General features: G+C 34.8%; 2 protein-coding genes across 2 annotated transcripts; one reads left to right on the top strand and one right to left on the bottom strand.

Annotated features, from left to right (window-relative positions):
• The first annotated feature begins 10,028 nt into the window (after positions 1 to 10,028).
• LOC145055222 (uncharacterized) lies at positions 10,029 to 12,692 on the top strand. Its single transcript, XM_079003522.1, has 2 exons — positions 10,029 to 10,678; positions 12,309 to 12,692. Exons 1-2 carry the CDS (start codon positions 10,152 to 10,154, stop codon positions 12,541 to 12,543), a joined length of 762 nt encoding a protein of 253 aa, XP_078859648.1. The 5' UTR covers positions 10,029 to 10,151; the 3' UTR covers positions 12,544 to 12,692.
• Positions 12,693 to 12,908: 216 nt separating this feature from the next.
• On the bottom strand, positions 12,909 to 14,506 carry RPC14 (RNApolymerase 14 kDa subunit). Its single transcript, XM_079003523.1, has 4 exons — positions 14,351 to 14,506; positions 13,484 to 13,599; positions 13,293 to 13,369; positions 12,909 to 13,193 (listed from the first exon to the last, which is right to left on the bottom strand). Exons 2-4 carry the CDS (start codon positions 13,582 to 13,584, stop codon positions 13,066 to 13,068), a joined length of 306 nt encoding a protein of 101 aa, XP_078859649.1. The 5' UTR covers positions 13,585 to 13,599; positions 14,351 to 14,506; the 3' UTR covers positions 12,909 to 13,065.
• Positions 14,507 to 15,557: the final 1,051 nt, after the last annotated feature.

The following is a 15,557-nucleotide window of genomic DNA, read 5'->3' as shown; positions in this document are numbered from 1 at the left end:
ACTAGAACCAGACATGACTAAGTTTATTAAACAACTATCAAAAGACAATCTATTAATAATGAGTTGTCATATGGAAAATATAGAAATGTTTCCATATTGGGAGTTGGATGTTAAGAATCTATATGTCTAGATTTGAAACTTTTATGCAAAAAAAAGGATGTTCAAAGGAATGTACTTTGAATATGAGACTTCATATCTATGGAATTGTCTTACAACAATCTCCAATAGAGGACTTTGTAATTTCATTCGCAAAGACTTTGTGACCTTGGCGCTATGACATTTCGAAAGGATCGTTGCATAAAATGTTAGAATCTAACATATTCTATAAGTAGTAAGAATTTGGTATTCTTACACTTGTGGTAAGGATTGGGAGTTGTGAAATGAATATGATTGAAAATGTGTTCAATTAATCTATTTCACAAAGTTAGGACCATAGGAAAACATAGTGTGCATGCTAAGAGCATGGGACAACTGTTGTTATAATTCAAGTAATAAGTCGATTACCCGAAACAACAAATAATGAGTAATCAATATGGTGATAAATAAAAGGTGTTTTATTTATACTTAAAAGTTTGGGGCCATATAGGATTAGTATTATTCTTGTGTTTCAATATGCATGTTTTGACTTCCTGAATAATTAAATTATTTTAGAATAATCAAATTATTCGAATGTTCCACATTCACTCATACTTTGGGAGTAGGTATGAAAGAAGATTGTCGTGAATTGGTGTGTAGATTGTTTAAAGTGTATTAAACATGACAAAGGTTTGCTGCAACATTCATGAGTGCTTAAGAATATGATTTGAGCATTGGATTAAACCCACGCCCACTTGGATCGCTTCATGGATTTTATCACGAGCGATTGGTGAGACGATAATATCTTGTATTCTTGAAACCGAGATGTATGAGTTGTATCTTGTGAATTGGTTACACATTGATAATATGTAAACGCACCAGTAACTTGGTGTTATAAAACATATTGTTGTGTGTGATTTGGTGAGTGAGTGCAAGCAAGCATTGAGTCGAAGTTTATCCGTTCCTTTTACCAAAGTTGGATAAAAGTGATATCTGTGGGCCCCTCAATGATTTAGTGATGACAAATGTAAATGCTCGGTCGAGCTAGGGCTAATTTGATTTGTTCAATTAGTCAATTATCGTAAATCGAAAATCGGGAAACAACACATAGACTGAGAGAATGATTTCAATCCATGTCTCATGTCTATACGATATCTAGAATGGAGGAATATATGATCCCTTATCTAAAGGACAGTTTACTGATAAGATCAGAGTTCGACATCGTCTTTGAGAGCTACGATTGCCAATCGGGTTGTACTTGCATTTATGGTTACTAGACTTATCCAAGTGGGAGACTGTTGGATTAGTGTCTAAGCCCATAATCGTATTTGGTAAGTACTTGACCCGGTTGTGCATGGTCCTTTTTGGTTGCCTTCAAACCTGGCAATGGAATAGGATAATTGTTGGAGAGAGAAGAATGATTTATTAATTTATTACTTGATTAATAAATTAATTTGAAATCAAGATAAATGATTTATTAATGTATTATGGATATAATATATTGATTAGAAATCATATTGTTTAATTAATATTTAATCAGAAATTAATTTGGAATTAATTTAAGGATTAAAGGAATTAATTGAAACTACAGGGACTAAAGGTGACAATGTTCAAAAGTTGAGCATTGAAGCATTCTAGAACCTACCTTAGAGGTGGCAAACGAAATCTAGAGTGTCCTAGGGTTTCCTTGGGCTCTAAGGGTGCCTTGGAAGCCTTAGGGAGGAAGTTTGGGATTAGGGTTATCTAAGATACACCTGCCTTATCCTAAACCTTCCTTATCACCTATATAAACCCCTATAGGGTTGGATTTCGTCCAAGGCACTCCAAGAGAGGCTTAGAGCCGAATTTTCCACCTCCCTTCTCTCTCCATAGTAATCCTTGGTTTCTAGGTTTGTTTGTGAACCATTAGAGGCACGACACTTGTGGCGCTTGCTTTCAAAGACAAGAAGATTCAAGATTTAAGTTGTTATTACAATATAACAACAAGAGGTATGTATTTCATCCTTCTTTTTGATTTTCTAAATTAATAGAAGCATTCTAGGTTTCTTTATGTGCTCATAATATTGTATAACTAATATTGATAACATAGATCCAACTCTAGGGTTGCATGCACACATAGGATTGTTTATATAAAACCCATCATGTATATGACTGAATGAAGGTATGCCTTTGCTACCCAAAGGTACTGAACTTACTGATAGAACTTTTATGTCTACATATGTATACATAATATGTAACTAATATTTAGATGACCTTCGGACAAATAACCGATACCCTAAGGCCACATCCAAACAAGGAAAAGGAATTAAAGCGAGTTAGCAGTCCTAAGTCCTTTACATATTACTTACATAACTATACATATATAGGCATGCATTTGACAATATAAAAGTATAAAAGAAGTTTTGTAAAACCTTTGAAAAGTTTAATAAATAAGAATTGATGACTTGATGTCAGTTTATAAAATGATTTGAAAACAGTTTGTTTGATAAGAACAGTTTAAAGTATAAGAAATCCTTTGTTTGAAATACAATTGTAACAGAGTTTGAAAGGAAAGATACAGTATGTAAGACAGTTTAATAAAGAGTTTAACATGTAGAAATGTTTTGAGAAATCATTTCAAAGTAGTTATATTGAGTCAAACAGCTAAAAGTGTAGTAAATCCATTTGCTTGGTAGTTATTAATCACGTGTGATTGATATAATAACTAACATGATTCAACTTGTATTCCCCCCCTCCCATAAAAGCATTTATAAACATTTAAAAACATTTAAAAGGTTAATTAAGGGGTATGAACTCACCTGTAGTGAGTGGTTTGGATGAACGGATAGTATAGGATGCTAAGGGTCAAATGAAGACTTGAACACACACAAGGATCCTAGTTAACATATAATAACACATATATGTATCCAATTAGTCATTTAACAACTAATTAACCAAGTTAAGACATCCTAAGATATGTAAAACACTTGATTTAAGTGATATAAGTCCTAAGGATTGCATCTAAGGGTTTGTAGGACTTGGATTTTGGGTTTAGGGTCCAAGGGTAAACTCTTTATGAGTTTACAGTTTTGGGACCAACTCCCTTGGAGTTTACGGTTGTAAACCCATGAGTTTACAGCCGTAAGCTCATGGTACTTCTACCATTTTGTGTTTTGAAGCCTATAAGTCATAAAGAAGCATTCCTACTTCATGTCTAAGCCTTTGGAAGTGATTGTGGCATCATTTCACCCCTTTGTGGAGTTTACGGCCCATGGACCATTTCTCCATGTGTTTACGGCCGTAAACTCTAATGGTTCATGGTCTTTTGATGTATTAAGGTCCCTAGTTCAATGGTGGTTGGTTCTAATCCAAGTTCTAGGCATAAGGAAGGAGATTAGGGTAACAATGCACCCTTAAAGGGAGTTTACGCCCTTGGGAGATCTTTGGCCGTAAACTCTCATCCAACCCTTGATTCTTAATGTTTCTAAGGCCTAAACATGTAACATGTTTAATCTAGTGTAAAACAAGTTAGAACAAGAGTGCTTATGATATAGGAGCTTGAACTGGTCGTTTTGGCCAAGAACACTAGTGTGTGTTCTTGGTGTAACTTGAAGATCTATGAAAACATGATTTTTGTGGATGGAATCATGTAAGATCACTAGATTAGGTAAGATATCAACTAATTAGGGCAAGAAACACTTACAAAGTTGAAGATCAAGAAGGAAAATCGGGTGATACTTGAGAGGATTTGATGTTCTAGCTTTGAAATTGTGAGAAAAATGAGTAAAATGACTAAGTGTCATATTTATACTCTTTGGAGTTTACGGTCGTAAACTCCATATTTAGGCCGTAAACTCCAAACTCTTGGAGTTTTGAGACTTTAGTTTTGTACAATAAACCCTAGGGTATCCTCTCTCCAGTTATCTGATACAGTATTAGGCTTTGGAACACTCAAACTGACTTTACACAACTCCAAAGTTAGCAGAAACTGTTCTGAATTCTATTGAAGTGAATGGTTGTACAGAATAGAAATTCCGGGTTGTCACAGAAGGGACAGAGAGTCATCGAACGGCCATAATGAAGTGTGAATCAGGTTGTCGATGATATCAAGAATCAGGTCGATAGTATTGGAATCAGGCCTGTCGATGCATTAGATGTAATCATGTAAACGAAATTGAATTTAGACTATAAACGATTAAACAAAATCCCAACAACCACCACACTTCCATGGCCAATGATCATCGTATTCAAGGTGATTATTCGACGGAACCTAGGGAAGTTTCATCTCGACCTGATCCCATATTCTAAAATGACGAATTTCATCTCGACCTAATAATGGGGAAATTTTGTGTTTCTAGTGAAGAAGGATGGTGGTGTAGAGAGTGTTCGATGGAGTTGTGAAGAAGGAAGTTTTGTGTTTGCATCCCACATCGCTCATGTTTCCAGTGAAGAAGGAAATTTGGTGTTTGTATCCCACATCGCTGGTGGGAAATAGACGAAGGCACATATATCTTATAAAAGGAGAATTAGTTCCTTCAAAAATTCAAACCCAACTAGTTGGGCTAAGAAAACCCGACCCAACTATATTTTGGGCAAGTTTGCTCCTTTGAGCTGGTGGGTTGAAATCATTTGGTCCGATTTAGGGCGAATTAGTCCGATTTGGACCGTCTTTGACCAATATTGACCAAGGCCGACTAGCTTACCCGATAACAGCTATTCGTAAGCGGTTGGAGCCCGCCAAGCGCCTAGGCGCCGATTAATCAGCCGCCTAGACCGATTTTTACAACCATGATATATATATATATATATATATATATATATATATATGTGTGTGTGTGTGTGTGTGTGTGTGTGTGTGTGGCATAACGTTATATTGTAACTAGGGGTGCAAACGAGCCAAGATACTCGCGAGCTACTCGAGATCGGATCGTTAAAAGCTCGACTCGAAATCGATTTTAAACGAGCCCGAGCCGAGTTCGAGCTTAATATTAAGCTCATTTATTAAACGAGCTCGAGCTCAAGCCTATGTCATTAAGCTTGATTAGGCTCGCGAGCCTAAACGAGCCTTTATATAATATAATTTAATATTATTTATATATATATTAAAATAAAAACATATTAGGGGAATTATGGATTTAGGGTATTAGTAAACGAGCTTCTTAACGAGCTCGATCCGAGCTTAAACTTATTTAGACACGTCAAATAAAAAACGAGTCAAGCCCGAGCCCGAGCCGAGCTTGTATAATTCTTTACGAGCTTGAGCCGAGCTTAGTACAAGGAAACTCGAATTGAGCCGAGCTCGAGCTCGAGCCTTATATAAATTAAATGAGCCCGATCCGAGCCTGGCCAGGCTCGAGCTCGGCTCGGCTCGTTTGCACCCCTAATTGTAACTGTTATTGAACTCACTAAGCGTCACCGCTTATCCTTCTCAGTGTTTAATTATTGCAGGTGGTAAGCATCCAATATAGTTATGTACTGTTAGAAGATGTAGAATAGATAATATTATAACTTTTGTATTTAGTGTATAAATTCCGGGGAAGTTATGTAATATTTAAAACTTTGTAACAACTTCATTAGTCGGTTTGTATCCAGTCTTTTGTAACAAAACCATATATGTAAAATATGTTTATGAATATGCATGTATCGTGTTTGGAGTAATAATGTTAATTATGAAAGGGGTCTTTCAGGGCGGGACCGAGGGCGGGTGCAACAACTGATTTTGGGAGCGGGGGCGGGGCCAACTATTTTCGCTCTCGTTTGGTCTCATTGACATCCCTAGGTATATTTCTATTGAGACAGAAACATACCATAGGAGGATAGAATTGTAGAGACGTGCAAGAACTAATTCATAGGTCCAACATGTGTCAAGGAAAACTCATGAATAAGTTGTGAGACTATGTACTGAAGCATAGATGTGGATGAAGTGGGGAGAATAATTTCACCACATAAAGTAATAAGTATGTTGTAACATCAGTGGTCTGAAGAATAAATAAAGATGCATCTGTGCAACTGTACTGGAATCCAATAATAGTAGCGTACTGAGCAAATCTATGAAACCAAGATCTAGGAGCCTATTTTAGACCATAGATAGATCTTCGAAGATGGCACACATGATCTCAAAATATGGATCTCGAAAACTTGGAGGCTGATGTATGTATGTAGTCTCCTGAAGATGGATGTGAATAAATGCATTCTTGACATCTAGTTGATGTATAGGCTAGTCCTGAGATACTACAAGGCTAAGAATAGTATGTATGGTGGTCGGTTTAACAGCCAGAATGAAAGTCTCATCACGATCTATACTTTGTTGTTGATTGTAACTGTTAGCTACAAGGAGTCCTTTGTAGCGCGCGTGCGCGCACGCGCGCGCGCGCGAGAGAGAGAGAGAGAGAGAGAGAGAGCCATTTGCATGGAATTTGTGGCGAAATAGCCACACAAATCGAATAATGTCAACCCCAGGTGGTTTTGGTACCCAAATCCAGGTCATATTAAAAATAAGAGCATTATACTCATCATGCATATCTTGATGCCAGTTAGGGTCCTAAATAGCCTGTAAGTATGACGGGGGGATAAGGGAGACAAAAGAGATATGAAGATTTAGGTGTTGTGTGGTTTTGACTATCCCACTGCGAGAAGGAGTATTCATGGAATGTGTAACGTCACACCTTATGATCTGATGAGTCAAACACTTTACACGCTGACCACTAGTGTCAGCGCCAACACCAACACAAAATCTTATCAACGTCAGCATGAAGATAATGATCTTTATGATCTTTATATATTAGGCAGGTATACATATATATAGAATAGATATCTGATATGTAATCTTTGTGATTATGATCAGAACTTTACTTAGATAGGTATACATCCCTTAATTAGTGGGATTTCAATTATTGTAACCATATATATTCAACATTAGGGTGAAACCCTAATGTAATGTCTTGGTGACCGTCATTGTAACCTTCGTACTCTTAGTGAAAAGCTTCTTTTTTAGTGAAAGCATCTTTGTGATAACTCGTGTTCTTTGTTTTTCTGTTTAATCTTTTCTTTATTGGTTTTTTATTTGTTATTCATAGACAAATTTCATTCACTCCCATCCCATGAGGTTCTAGAGTTTTCCTGCTTCAACTTGCAATAAACAACCAACCAGTCCCTGCACTTTTAATCAATTCATTTAATTCCAAAATTATTTCAAATTAATTTCTGGTTAATTCCAAATTAAATATTATTATTTCTTATTAATATATTATTCATATAATATATTAATAAACTATTCATTCCAATTTATTAATCATATAATAAATCAGCAATTCAGCCTCTTCCTCTAAAAGTCATTCTATCCAAATACAAGTTTTGAGGCGAATCTAAAAAGAAATTTGCTTCTAATTCCAAAATATACTAATTTGCTTACTGGCTTAGACACATTAATCCAACAAAATCATCTTCATAAAAATGGTTTTCGCCATTGCTTCAGTCGTCTCAGGCTACGATCGATCATCAGATCTCAAAGCTTTCAAACAAACAAAAAACTCACACACACATAAACAAAAAACCCAACTAAACCCTTTATCTCTATCTATCATTGATCTGTATACAAAGGGATTAATGCCGACACGACCTTTACCGGTAACCGGCGATGAAGGGCTAGATGTTTTTGAGACTATAATTTAAACCCGAACATGAACAAAAACCAATTTTAACTTTTCTTTCCAGCATTGAATTTGAATTGGAAGCTAACCAATAATTTCACCACTCTCGATAAACAACAAAACTAGTAATCCAATCGATTTTTCAAATCAAACATTCAATTTCAACAATATTTATCTCTTATGGCAGTCAACAAACACCAAATCGACATGATCAATCATAAATTTTCAGATAAAAAACATTTATTCATCACCGTTCTTCATCAGAATTTCAATCATATAGTCAATATTCAATAAATCAATCAATTTTCGGTTGTCATTTCAAAAGTTTTGGCGAAAACTCAAATCGAAACACATTAAGATAAAGCAAATGACATTAGAAGGCAACATCAATCGATTAGATGAAACAATAAAACAAGATCTAGGCAAGAAAATCATATAAGATCGAGCAATTAGAAGGCTGGTACACAAACGTAGACAGAAGTATATGTGTTCGAAGATGCATGATTTGGGTTTTGGGTGGCATTAAACATAGGGATTGGATTTGTCGTCGATTAAAACTTCACATAGTGCAAGGGATGGAAACAAGATGGGTTGGGAAAGAAAGAAGATGAAGGTAAGGGGTTTGACTTTTTCTTTACCGGAGAGAGACTGATGATTAGTCAAGGGTGCTACTATATGTACCCCTTCCCCCCACTCACATAAATCGTCACATCATAGGGGTACACAAAACACTATTACACTCATATGGAGGGTACACGTAGCAATTGGGATACATATAGAATTTCCCTTAGTCAAGGTCTATGTGGCAAATGGATAACCGGGTCACCCATTCATTTTCTCCAAAATGACCAAATCAACCTGCTAAAAACCAATTTGTTCCCTTAAAAAATGCACGAAAAAAAAACTTTAAGAGCTTAATGGGCAAAATCGTAACACATAGAGGGTGTTTGGGATTGTTTTTCAAATGACTTTTTGGCTTTTGGCTTTCCCAAAAAGTTAAAATAATTTTTTGTTAAGAAGAAAATGTTGGTTTTTCAAAATTCAGGAAATCCTATGTTTTGTGACTTTTAGCCCCTTTAAAGATAAATTACATTCAAAAGTCAAGAAAGTTGACAAACACTTTTTTTTAAAACAACTTTTGACTTTTGTTTTTCAAAAGCTAAAGTCAAAAAGGATTTTTACAAAAGACTTTTGAGGATTAAAAAGTAATCTTAAACATCCCCCATGATATGGTCGTTACGTCATTTTCCCTTTTTCTAATAGTACAATCCTAGTTTTTATTTTTGGATCCGCCATTGCACGCCTAGAGAGAGAGAGAGAGAGAGAGAGAGAGAGAGATTATCTTCTCATTCGCTTGTAACGTCTCGTGTCACGCACCACGAGAGAGAGAGAGAGAGATTAGGATTATCTTCTTATTCGTGTGTAACATTTTGCGTCACACACCATAAAACGTCACGGCCATGAAGATAAGAATAAGGCCTTCTAGTATACCGACTACGAGAGGCTTCGTTGTTGATGTGACAACGAGAGTGGTTCGTGCACACCACCCCTAAACATCATTATCCTTCGTTTTCGTTGTCGGTTGTGGTGGGCAGGACGAAGGAGAACGCCCAATCATTCTCTTCTTCTCTCTCAGACTTCTTCTTCTCTACTCTTCTTTCTTTCTTTTCGTGGTCGGGGAGAGTAGCCAGATTGTTTGGGTGGTTCGTGGTTTCTCATGGTGGCTGACTTGGAAGCTCTCCACAACCTTTGATCGTAAAGAGTATTACGGATGACCTAATGTACATCGTCTTGGTGGCAATACCAAGGTTCTAAATAACGTAAGGCGTGACTTGACGGTAATGTCAAGTTTCAAGCTTTTCCGAGCCTTGGCGAGTCACGACGTTTGTAAGGCGTGACTTAAGGCGGCAATTTATTATATAATTAATATTTTTATATGCATTTTCAACTATTATTCTTTTTTATACATATATATATGAGTTAAGGCGGCATTTTGACAAAGCTTGACGGCAGGTGCAAGCCTTGAAGTCGTGACGCGCTTTTTAGAACCTTGGACAATACCATATAGCCACAAACAGGCTTCATGTCTGTAATCTGTATAGTATAACCAAGGGCCTGTGAAACATAAATTCAGCTTAATCAAAGCCATTTTTTATTTTATTTTTAATGGAAGGTTTAAATTTGTCCTTTATTGTTATTTTCTGAATTTTTAGGGATCTTATAATGTTATTTATAAATTAAATAAATATATATAGAGTGAGAGATAAAGGAAATGTGTGGCCCACAGGTCTTCTTTATCTGACAGAAGTCTGGAGAAAAGAAAGAAAACTGTAGTAAGAGAGTCCTTTTCTTTGCGTTTCATTTTCAACACTGACACCCACCTCCAGCACCACCTCCTTCACACACACCAATATACCATTTTTACACTCCACAGATTTCCCCACAAATATGTCTTCTATCGATAATTTTGCTGACGTTGAAGTACCAGCTGTTGGAATGGGAGCGCTTCCTGCCCGACGCCGCCGCCGTCGTGGCCGTTCCAGCCGTCGGCGCCGACCTTCTCATGCTTTTAGCAGCGAAGCTGCCACCACTGACGGCGGTAGCAGCTTTGGATTATCTGACTCCGATGCGCAGTCCTCCGCGCGTCTCGATTCATCCGTCGCCGGTGACGAATGTGGGTCTTCTGGAATCTTCTCCTACAATCACAGCCGCATGGAGTCATCATCAGATGAGATTGATTTGGAGAGTGGGGAATTGGAGATGAAGGTGCATTCTTCTATTAAAAACGAGAAACAATGTCGAATTTGCCATCTGAATTTTGAGGTTAGTGACGTTGATCAGGCGGAGGATGAGGATGATGGTGGTGGTGGTTGCGGTGGTGGTGATCCAATTGAGTTGGGGTGTAATTGCAAGGGGGATCTGGGTGCTGCCCACAAACAATGTGCAGAAACTTGGTTCAAAATCAAGGGAAACATGTGAGTTTCACTTATTCTCTCTTACATACTTCATAAATTCAAGCTTTATACGAAGTTCGTTGTCGATTAAGCATTTTTCTCATCTTTATCTTCATGCATTTCACTTCGAATTTCTTTGTAAATTGCTGAGATTTTTTGGTTGTCAAAATTTGGGCAAAAAGTGTGTTAATAAGAGTTGTTCAGTTCAACTACCCATTTCTGTTTCCTAGTAAAATCTCAACAAAAATCACACTTCAATGTTGCATTTTGAATTTGAAATTCCCTCTCCTTGTTCCTGAACTTGATGGTAAAAAACGTTGACTTCTGTGGTCAAAATTAATGTTGATGCATTTGATTAGGTTTCAAGATTAATAAACTTGTATTTGGTTTCTCTTTTATGAACATGGGATGCTAAAATCGAATATTTTTACCACAAAAGTCAAAAAGCATCTCTAAATTCTGTATAATGCACAAAATTTATAATCTCTTTTTTGAAATTTTGACTTCAGTTAGAAATTTATAGGGGTGAAATAGCATAGAAATCCTAATTTTCAAAAAGAAATTCACAAAAGTTTTAAGTTTATAAGTTTTGATCATAATGTGCGATCTATATCTAAAGTACAAAGTTCTACCTCAAGATTTCAAGAAATATCGATAAAATTTTGATAAGTAGTGTGGTTTAGCAAGACATCTATGTGTTGGGCATTTAAGTCATTTACATAGACGAGGGGTTGCAATTTTTGTCTCATCCTCCCATGTATGTCATTCACAGTACAAGACTGCAATGTTTTGTTATATCTTGAGAGTATAACAATTGGGCCTTAAGTTCAAGTTTAATAATGCATAAGAAACCAACATTTAAATAACTAAAACCAACTTTTGGCTTTTAAAACTATTATAATTTGCTCATGCTAATTGCATCGTGTTTGGTAAGATGTGAGATAACCTAACCTCAAACAAACATATTTTTATCAATTTTTCAAGAATCATATTGACCTACATGTTTTGGTTTTGTTTTCTTTTGTTTTGTTTGTATTTCCAACTTCTAATATTTCAAGATTCAATAATATAATTTGCATACAAATTTTGTAACTTAGTTGATGGCAAGATATGACTTATCGCTATGTATCGTTTCCTTGCCAATTGGCAACTTTTTGGTGGTATGTAAGTAAGGCTCGGGTCATTTTCATTGTTTCTTTTTTTAATTAAAGGGATTAATAAAGCAAAGACTTAAGTGCTTTTTCCCTTTTCACTTAATAGGCTTAATGGGTTCAGTACTTAAGTACTTAATCTGAACATCAATACATGGATATTTCTTTTTCACTAAAAACATGGATCTAATGTATTAAGACACTAACCCTTTACATATTTGCATTTCTTCTTTTCTCCCCCAACTCCTCTTACGTTAAAACCGTTGAGCATTGTAAAAATTGTTTTTTGAGATGCAAGGGCAAAATGGTCATTTAGTCTTAGCTCAAACAGTTTGGTTTATTCAATCTTATGAAAGGAAACAGACCTTATGTATACAACACTTTTCCCATTCATCCACTTTCCATGTACACAACTTATTGGGGACAAGACTTAATTCTTTCAACTTTATGCTTCTAAAAATATTTATGATGAATGTATTATGATGATGATGATGATGCAGGACTTGTGAGATTTGTGGAGCGATTGCACAAAATGTTGGTGGGGATCAGACAAATGAGGCGAGCAATGCAACCGTTGAAACAGAGGTGGTTGAACGATCAGCCACCGGCCCCATGGTGGTGGCTACTGAGCCACGTAACTTCTGGCAGGGTCGCAGAATCATGAATATCTTGTTGGGTTGCATGGTTTTTGCATTTATCATTTCTTGGCTTTTTCACTTTAATGTATTGCCTTAACTCAGATTATTTTATTTAAAAAAAAAAAAGTAACAATTGATGTTTCTTAGTGTATGTGTGTATGGAATGAACGTTGGATTACAAAAGTGTACATATACTTGTAAGTTGTAAGCCTGGAATTATATGTTTCATGATCTTTTCGAGTTCAATTATTCTTTATCATATATGTAAAAAATCATTACAAATATCACGTATGCCATAACATTATTGGCTCTGTTGTGGTATTTTTACAAAAAAACAAAATAAATAAATAAATAAACAAGTTGGGCAACACAACAGACAGTTATTTAACTGATTTATATCTCGTATGATGTAATTAATATGTTAGTTAAGGTCTTTCTTGAACAATAATAAAATGCTCCGAGTTTTCTCAAATGCAATAAAGTAAAAGGAAACAGAGAAACATGTATAGTTGTTCAAATTAAGTTCTTAACCCATTAAGATCATTAAATCAAAAATTAACAACCCCTTAAGACTATGATCAATGTTAAATCAAACAGAGGGCAGTAATAAGATCTTCGTTTACTGGCTTTCAGAGCCTTCATTGTTCTTAAAATCAGCAACTGCTTGCTCAAAAGTGCTCCTAACATGCTGACATATCATCATGAGATCTTGGCATGAATCTTTCAATACTTCCTTTGCTGGATCACCTGCAATAGTGGAATAACTATGTAAATAGTGTTCATGATTAAAACTTGGTGAAAGATGCATGTTTTCTGGAAAAGGGTTATAATTGTAATTATATGTACCTGTTGTCTGGACTCTTATGTTTACTTTAGCTTCTGAAGGATGAGGAATACTGTATCCACAGAGTGCAACTCTTGGACTAAAAAACACAAGGCAATAACAACAGTAAATTACACTAAGGCCCTGTTTCTTTTCTTTTTTTTCCTTTAAGTAATATCTGAATAACTGCAGGTATTTGAGAGCATGTACTTACTCTTGGTTAAGAGTGAATCTAAGAGAGTTTGCTAGTGTATGATCTTCATCATTCAGGGTATGTGTTGAAGCTGATAGATCCTGATATGATCCGTGTTCCATTTTTGGACTAAAAATCTGGAAAGGTTTCAACAAAATTTATGCAAGTGAGAAACAACAATCAGAAATATTTGAAACTTAAGACTTTTTTTCAGGTTTCATACATAGAATGTCATTTTGAACTATAATGGGAAGTTGGAAACGATTGTATTCCATTATTCATATAAAAAATCATGTTCAGTTGTTCAACAATTAGTGAAAACAATCAAGGCAACTTTGGGAACTTTGATTCCATGGGGTTGGAATTGTGTTTGTAACTTCAGTTAAAAGATGGAATTAAAAGAGCCTCAATGAAACACTAAACAACATCAATCCAGGAAATAATCACACAAAATTTGATACGAGTGTATCCAAAGGGAAATGCCCAAATTAGTTGAAACATTATATCGAAGTATCTAACAGTTTGAAAGCATGGTAAAGTAAATATAGATGATAGCGTAGGTTAATGCAAAACACTCCAATTGATCTGGGAAACAGGCTTATCTAGAGATAAGTAGGCAAAATTTGGAGTTGGTGTGCAAAAATAATTACCGATTGATTGAGACATTATATCAAACAGTTTGAAGGCATGGCCAAAGAAAAACGAACAACATATCATGTATAAAATCCTCCGATTGATTTGAGAAGTAGGTAAAGAACATATTACACTTCCAGTCGAAAACTATGCTTACATAATAATCCGTATATGACTTTCTTCTTGAATTCTAGACTAATTGAGATTCTACAACGCCATTAAATTAGGGCAAGAATAACAGAGAAGCGGAATTACCTGAGATTTTCGAAAGTCTGCACACTCTGATAAACCCTAAGTCAGAATTACTAGTAATGAAATTAAAATTTTAAAAGCGTGTAAAGAGGAAGATACATAAAAAGTTCAAAACTGGTCTCCACTTACCATAAAGAAAAAGTAATTCTACTTCCGCCACTAAAGTTTCGTATTTCTAATTTCCATTATGAACTTTCTAACAATTTCAAATTGATCCTATTATTCCCACGACTTTCTACCAAAAATGACGTGAATAGGTGCATAGAGCCATAGATATACGAAATGGATTAGATATGTTAAATACACAAAACAAATCATATAGGATCCTTTTCGCACAAATATAGGTAGGTATAAAAAATCTAATTTAAAAAAGATTCTATTAAAAAACAAAACAAATGTAAAAATGAAATATATGATTCAAACGCTAGCGGTTTGGATTCAAACATACCTGAAACATATCTTTATTTTTACTTTTGTTTTGGTTTTTAATAGATTTTATTTTAGAAAAAATAAATATCATCATATATTTTGTTCTTATTTATATTTTTACTCCTATAAAACATTGATATATGTAATTCATTAATCATCTCTCTTAATTTATTTTTTTGATTTTGATATTTGGCTTAATTAGTAAGAAGATTAAAAAATAAAAATAAAAAAGGATATTTGATATTTTTTTCCAAGTTATATTTTCTATCCCTATGTCCATACCATATCCTAATTTTTTACCAAATCAACTTTTAGAAGTTATATATTTAACTCTTAATATTTTATAAAGTTGCATTTGTCCTTTTCTTTTAATTTAATTTGCTTTGAAGTTTTTTCTTTGTATATATTTAGTCCCTTGGTTTTATTAATTTGTATATTTTTTTATTAATTTTTACTTTGAAGTTCTATTAATTTAATTTGCTTTGAAGTTTTTTCCTTACATATTCCAATTCATTCAATTTCTAAGTCCTTTGCCAAATTCTTTTTCTTCCAAAAACATTTGCGAAACAAAACGCCCCCTAAACGTTTTGTAGATTTGCTCTAATATATTTATAATTTCTCTTATTTCTCCAACATAGCATTCACTTTCTCAAATATTTTAAACAATAGTTAATAGGAAAAGAAAAACAAGTAGGATCTAACAACATACTTCACACAAAAGATAACACCTACTATTCAAGAGTTATGGACTAAATAAATACCACCTACCAAAATATTAAGC

The sequence above is a fragment of the Lactuca serriola genome, chromosome 5 (genome assembly GCF_051521515.1).
Source record: "Lactuca serriola cultivar US96UC23 chromosome 5, Lser_US96UC23_V15, whole genome shotgun sequence".
Taxonomy (NCBI): Eukaryota; Viridiplantae; Streptophyta; class Magnoliopsida; order Asterales; family Asteraceae; genus Lactuca; species Lactuca serriola.
This window is presented reverse-complemented; position numbering and strand designations above follow the sequence as displayed.

Excerpts from the sequence above, each read along its gene's own strand:
- RPC14 (XM_079003523.1), bottom strand. The coding sequence starts at position 13,584 with ATGGAACACGGATCATATCAGGATCTATCAGCTTCAACACATACCCTG. Across the intron at positions 13,370-13,483 it reads AGATTCACTCTTAACCAAGA|TCCAAGAGTTGCACTCTGTG; the intron begins GTAAGTACATGC and ends TGTGTTTTTTAG. Across the intron at positions 13,194-13,292 it reads CATAAGAGTCCAGACAACAG|GTGATCCAGCAAAGGAAGTA; the intron begins GTACATATAATT and ends CCACTATTGCAG.
- LOC145055222 (XM_079003522.1), top strand. The coding sequence starts at position 10,152 with ATGTCTTCTATCGATAATTTTGCTGACGTTGAAGTACCAGCTGTTGGA. Across the intron at positions 10,679-12,308 it reads TTCAAAATCAAGGGAAACAT|GACTTGTGAGATTTGTGGAG; the intron begins GTGAGTTTCACT and ends ATGATGATGCAG.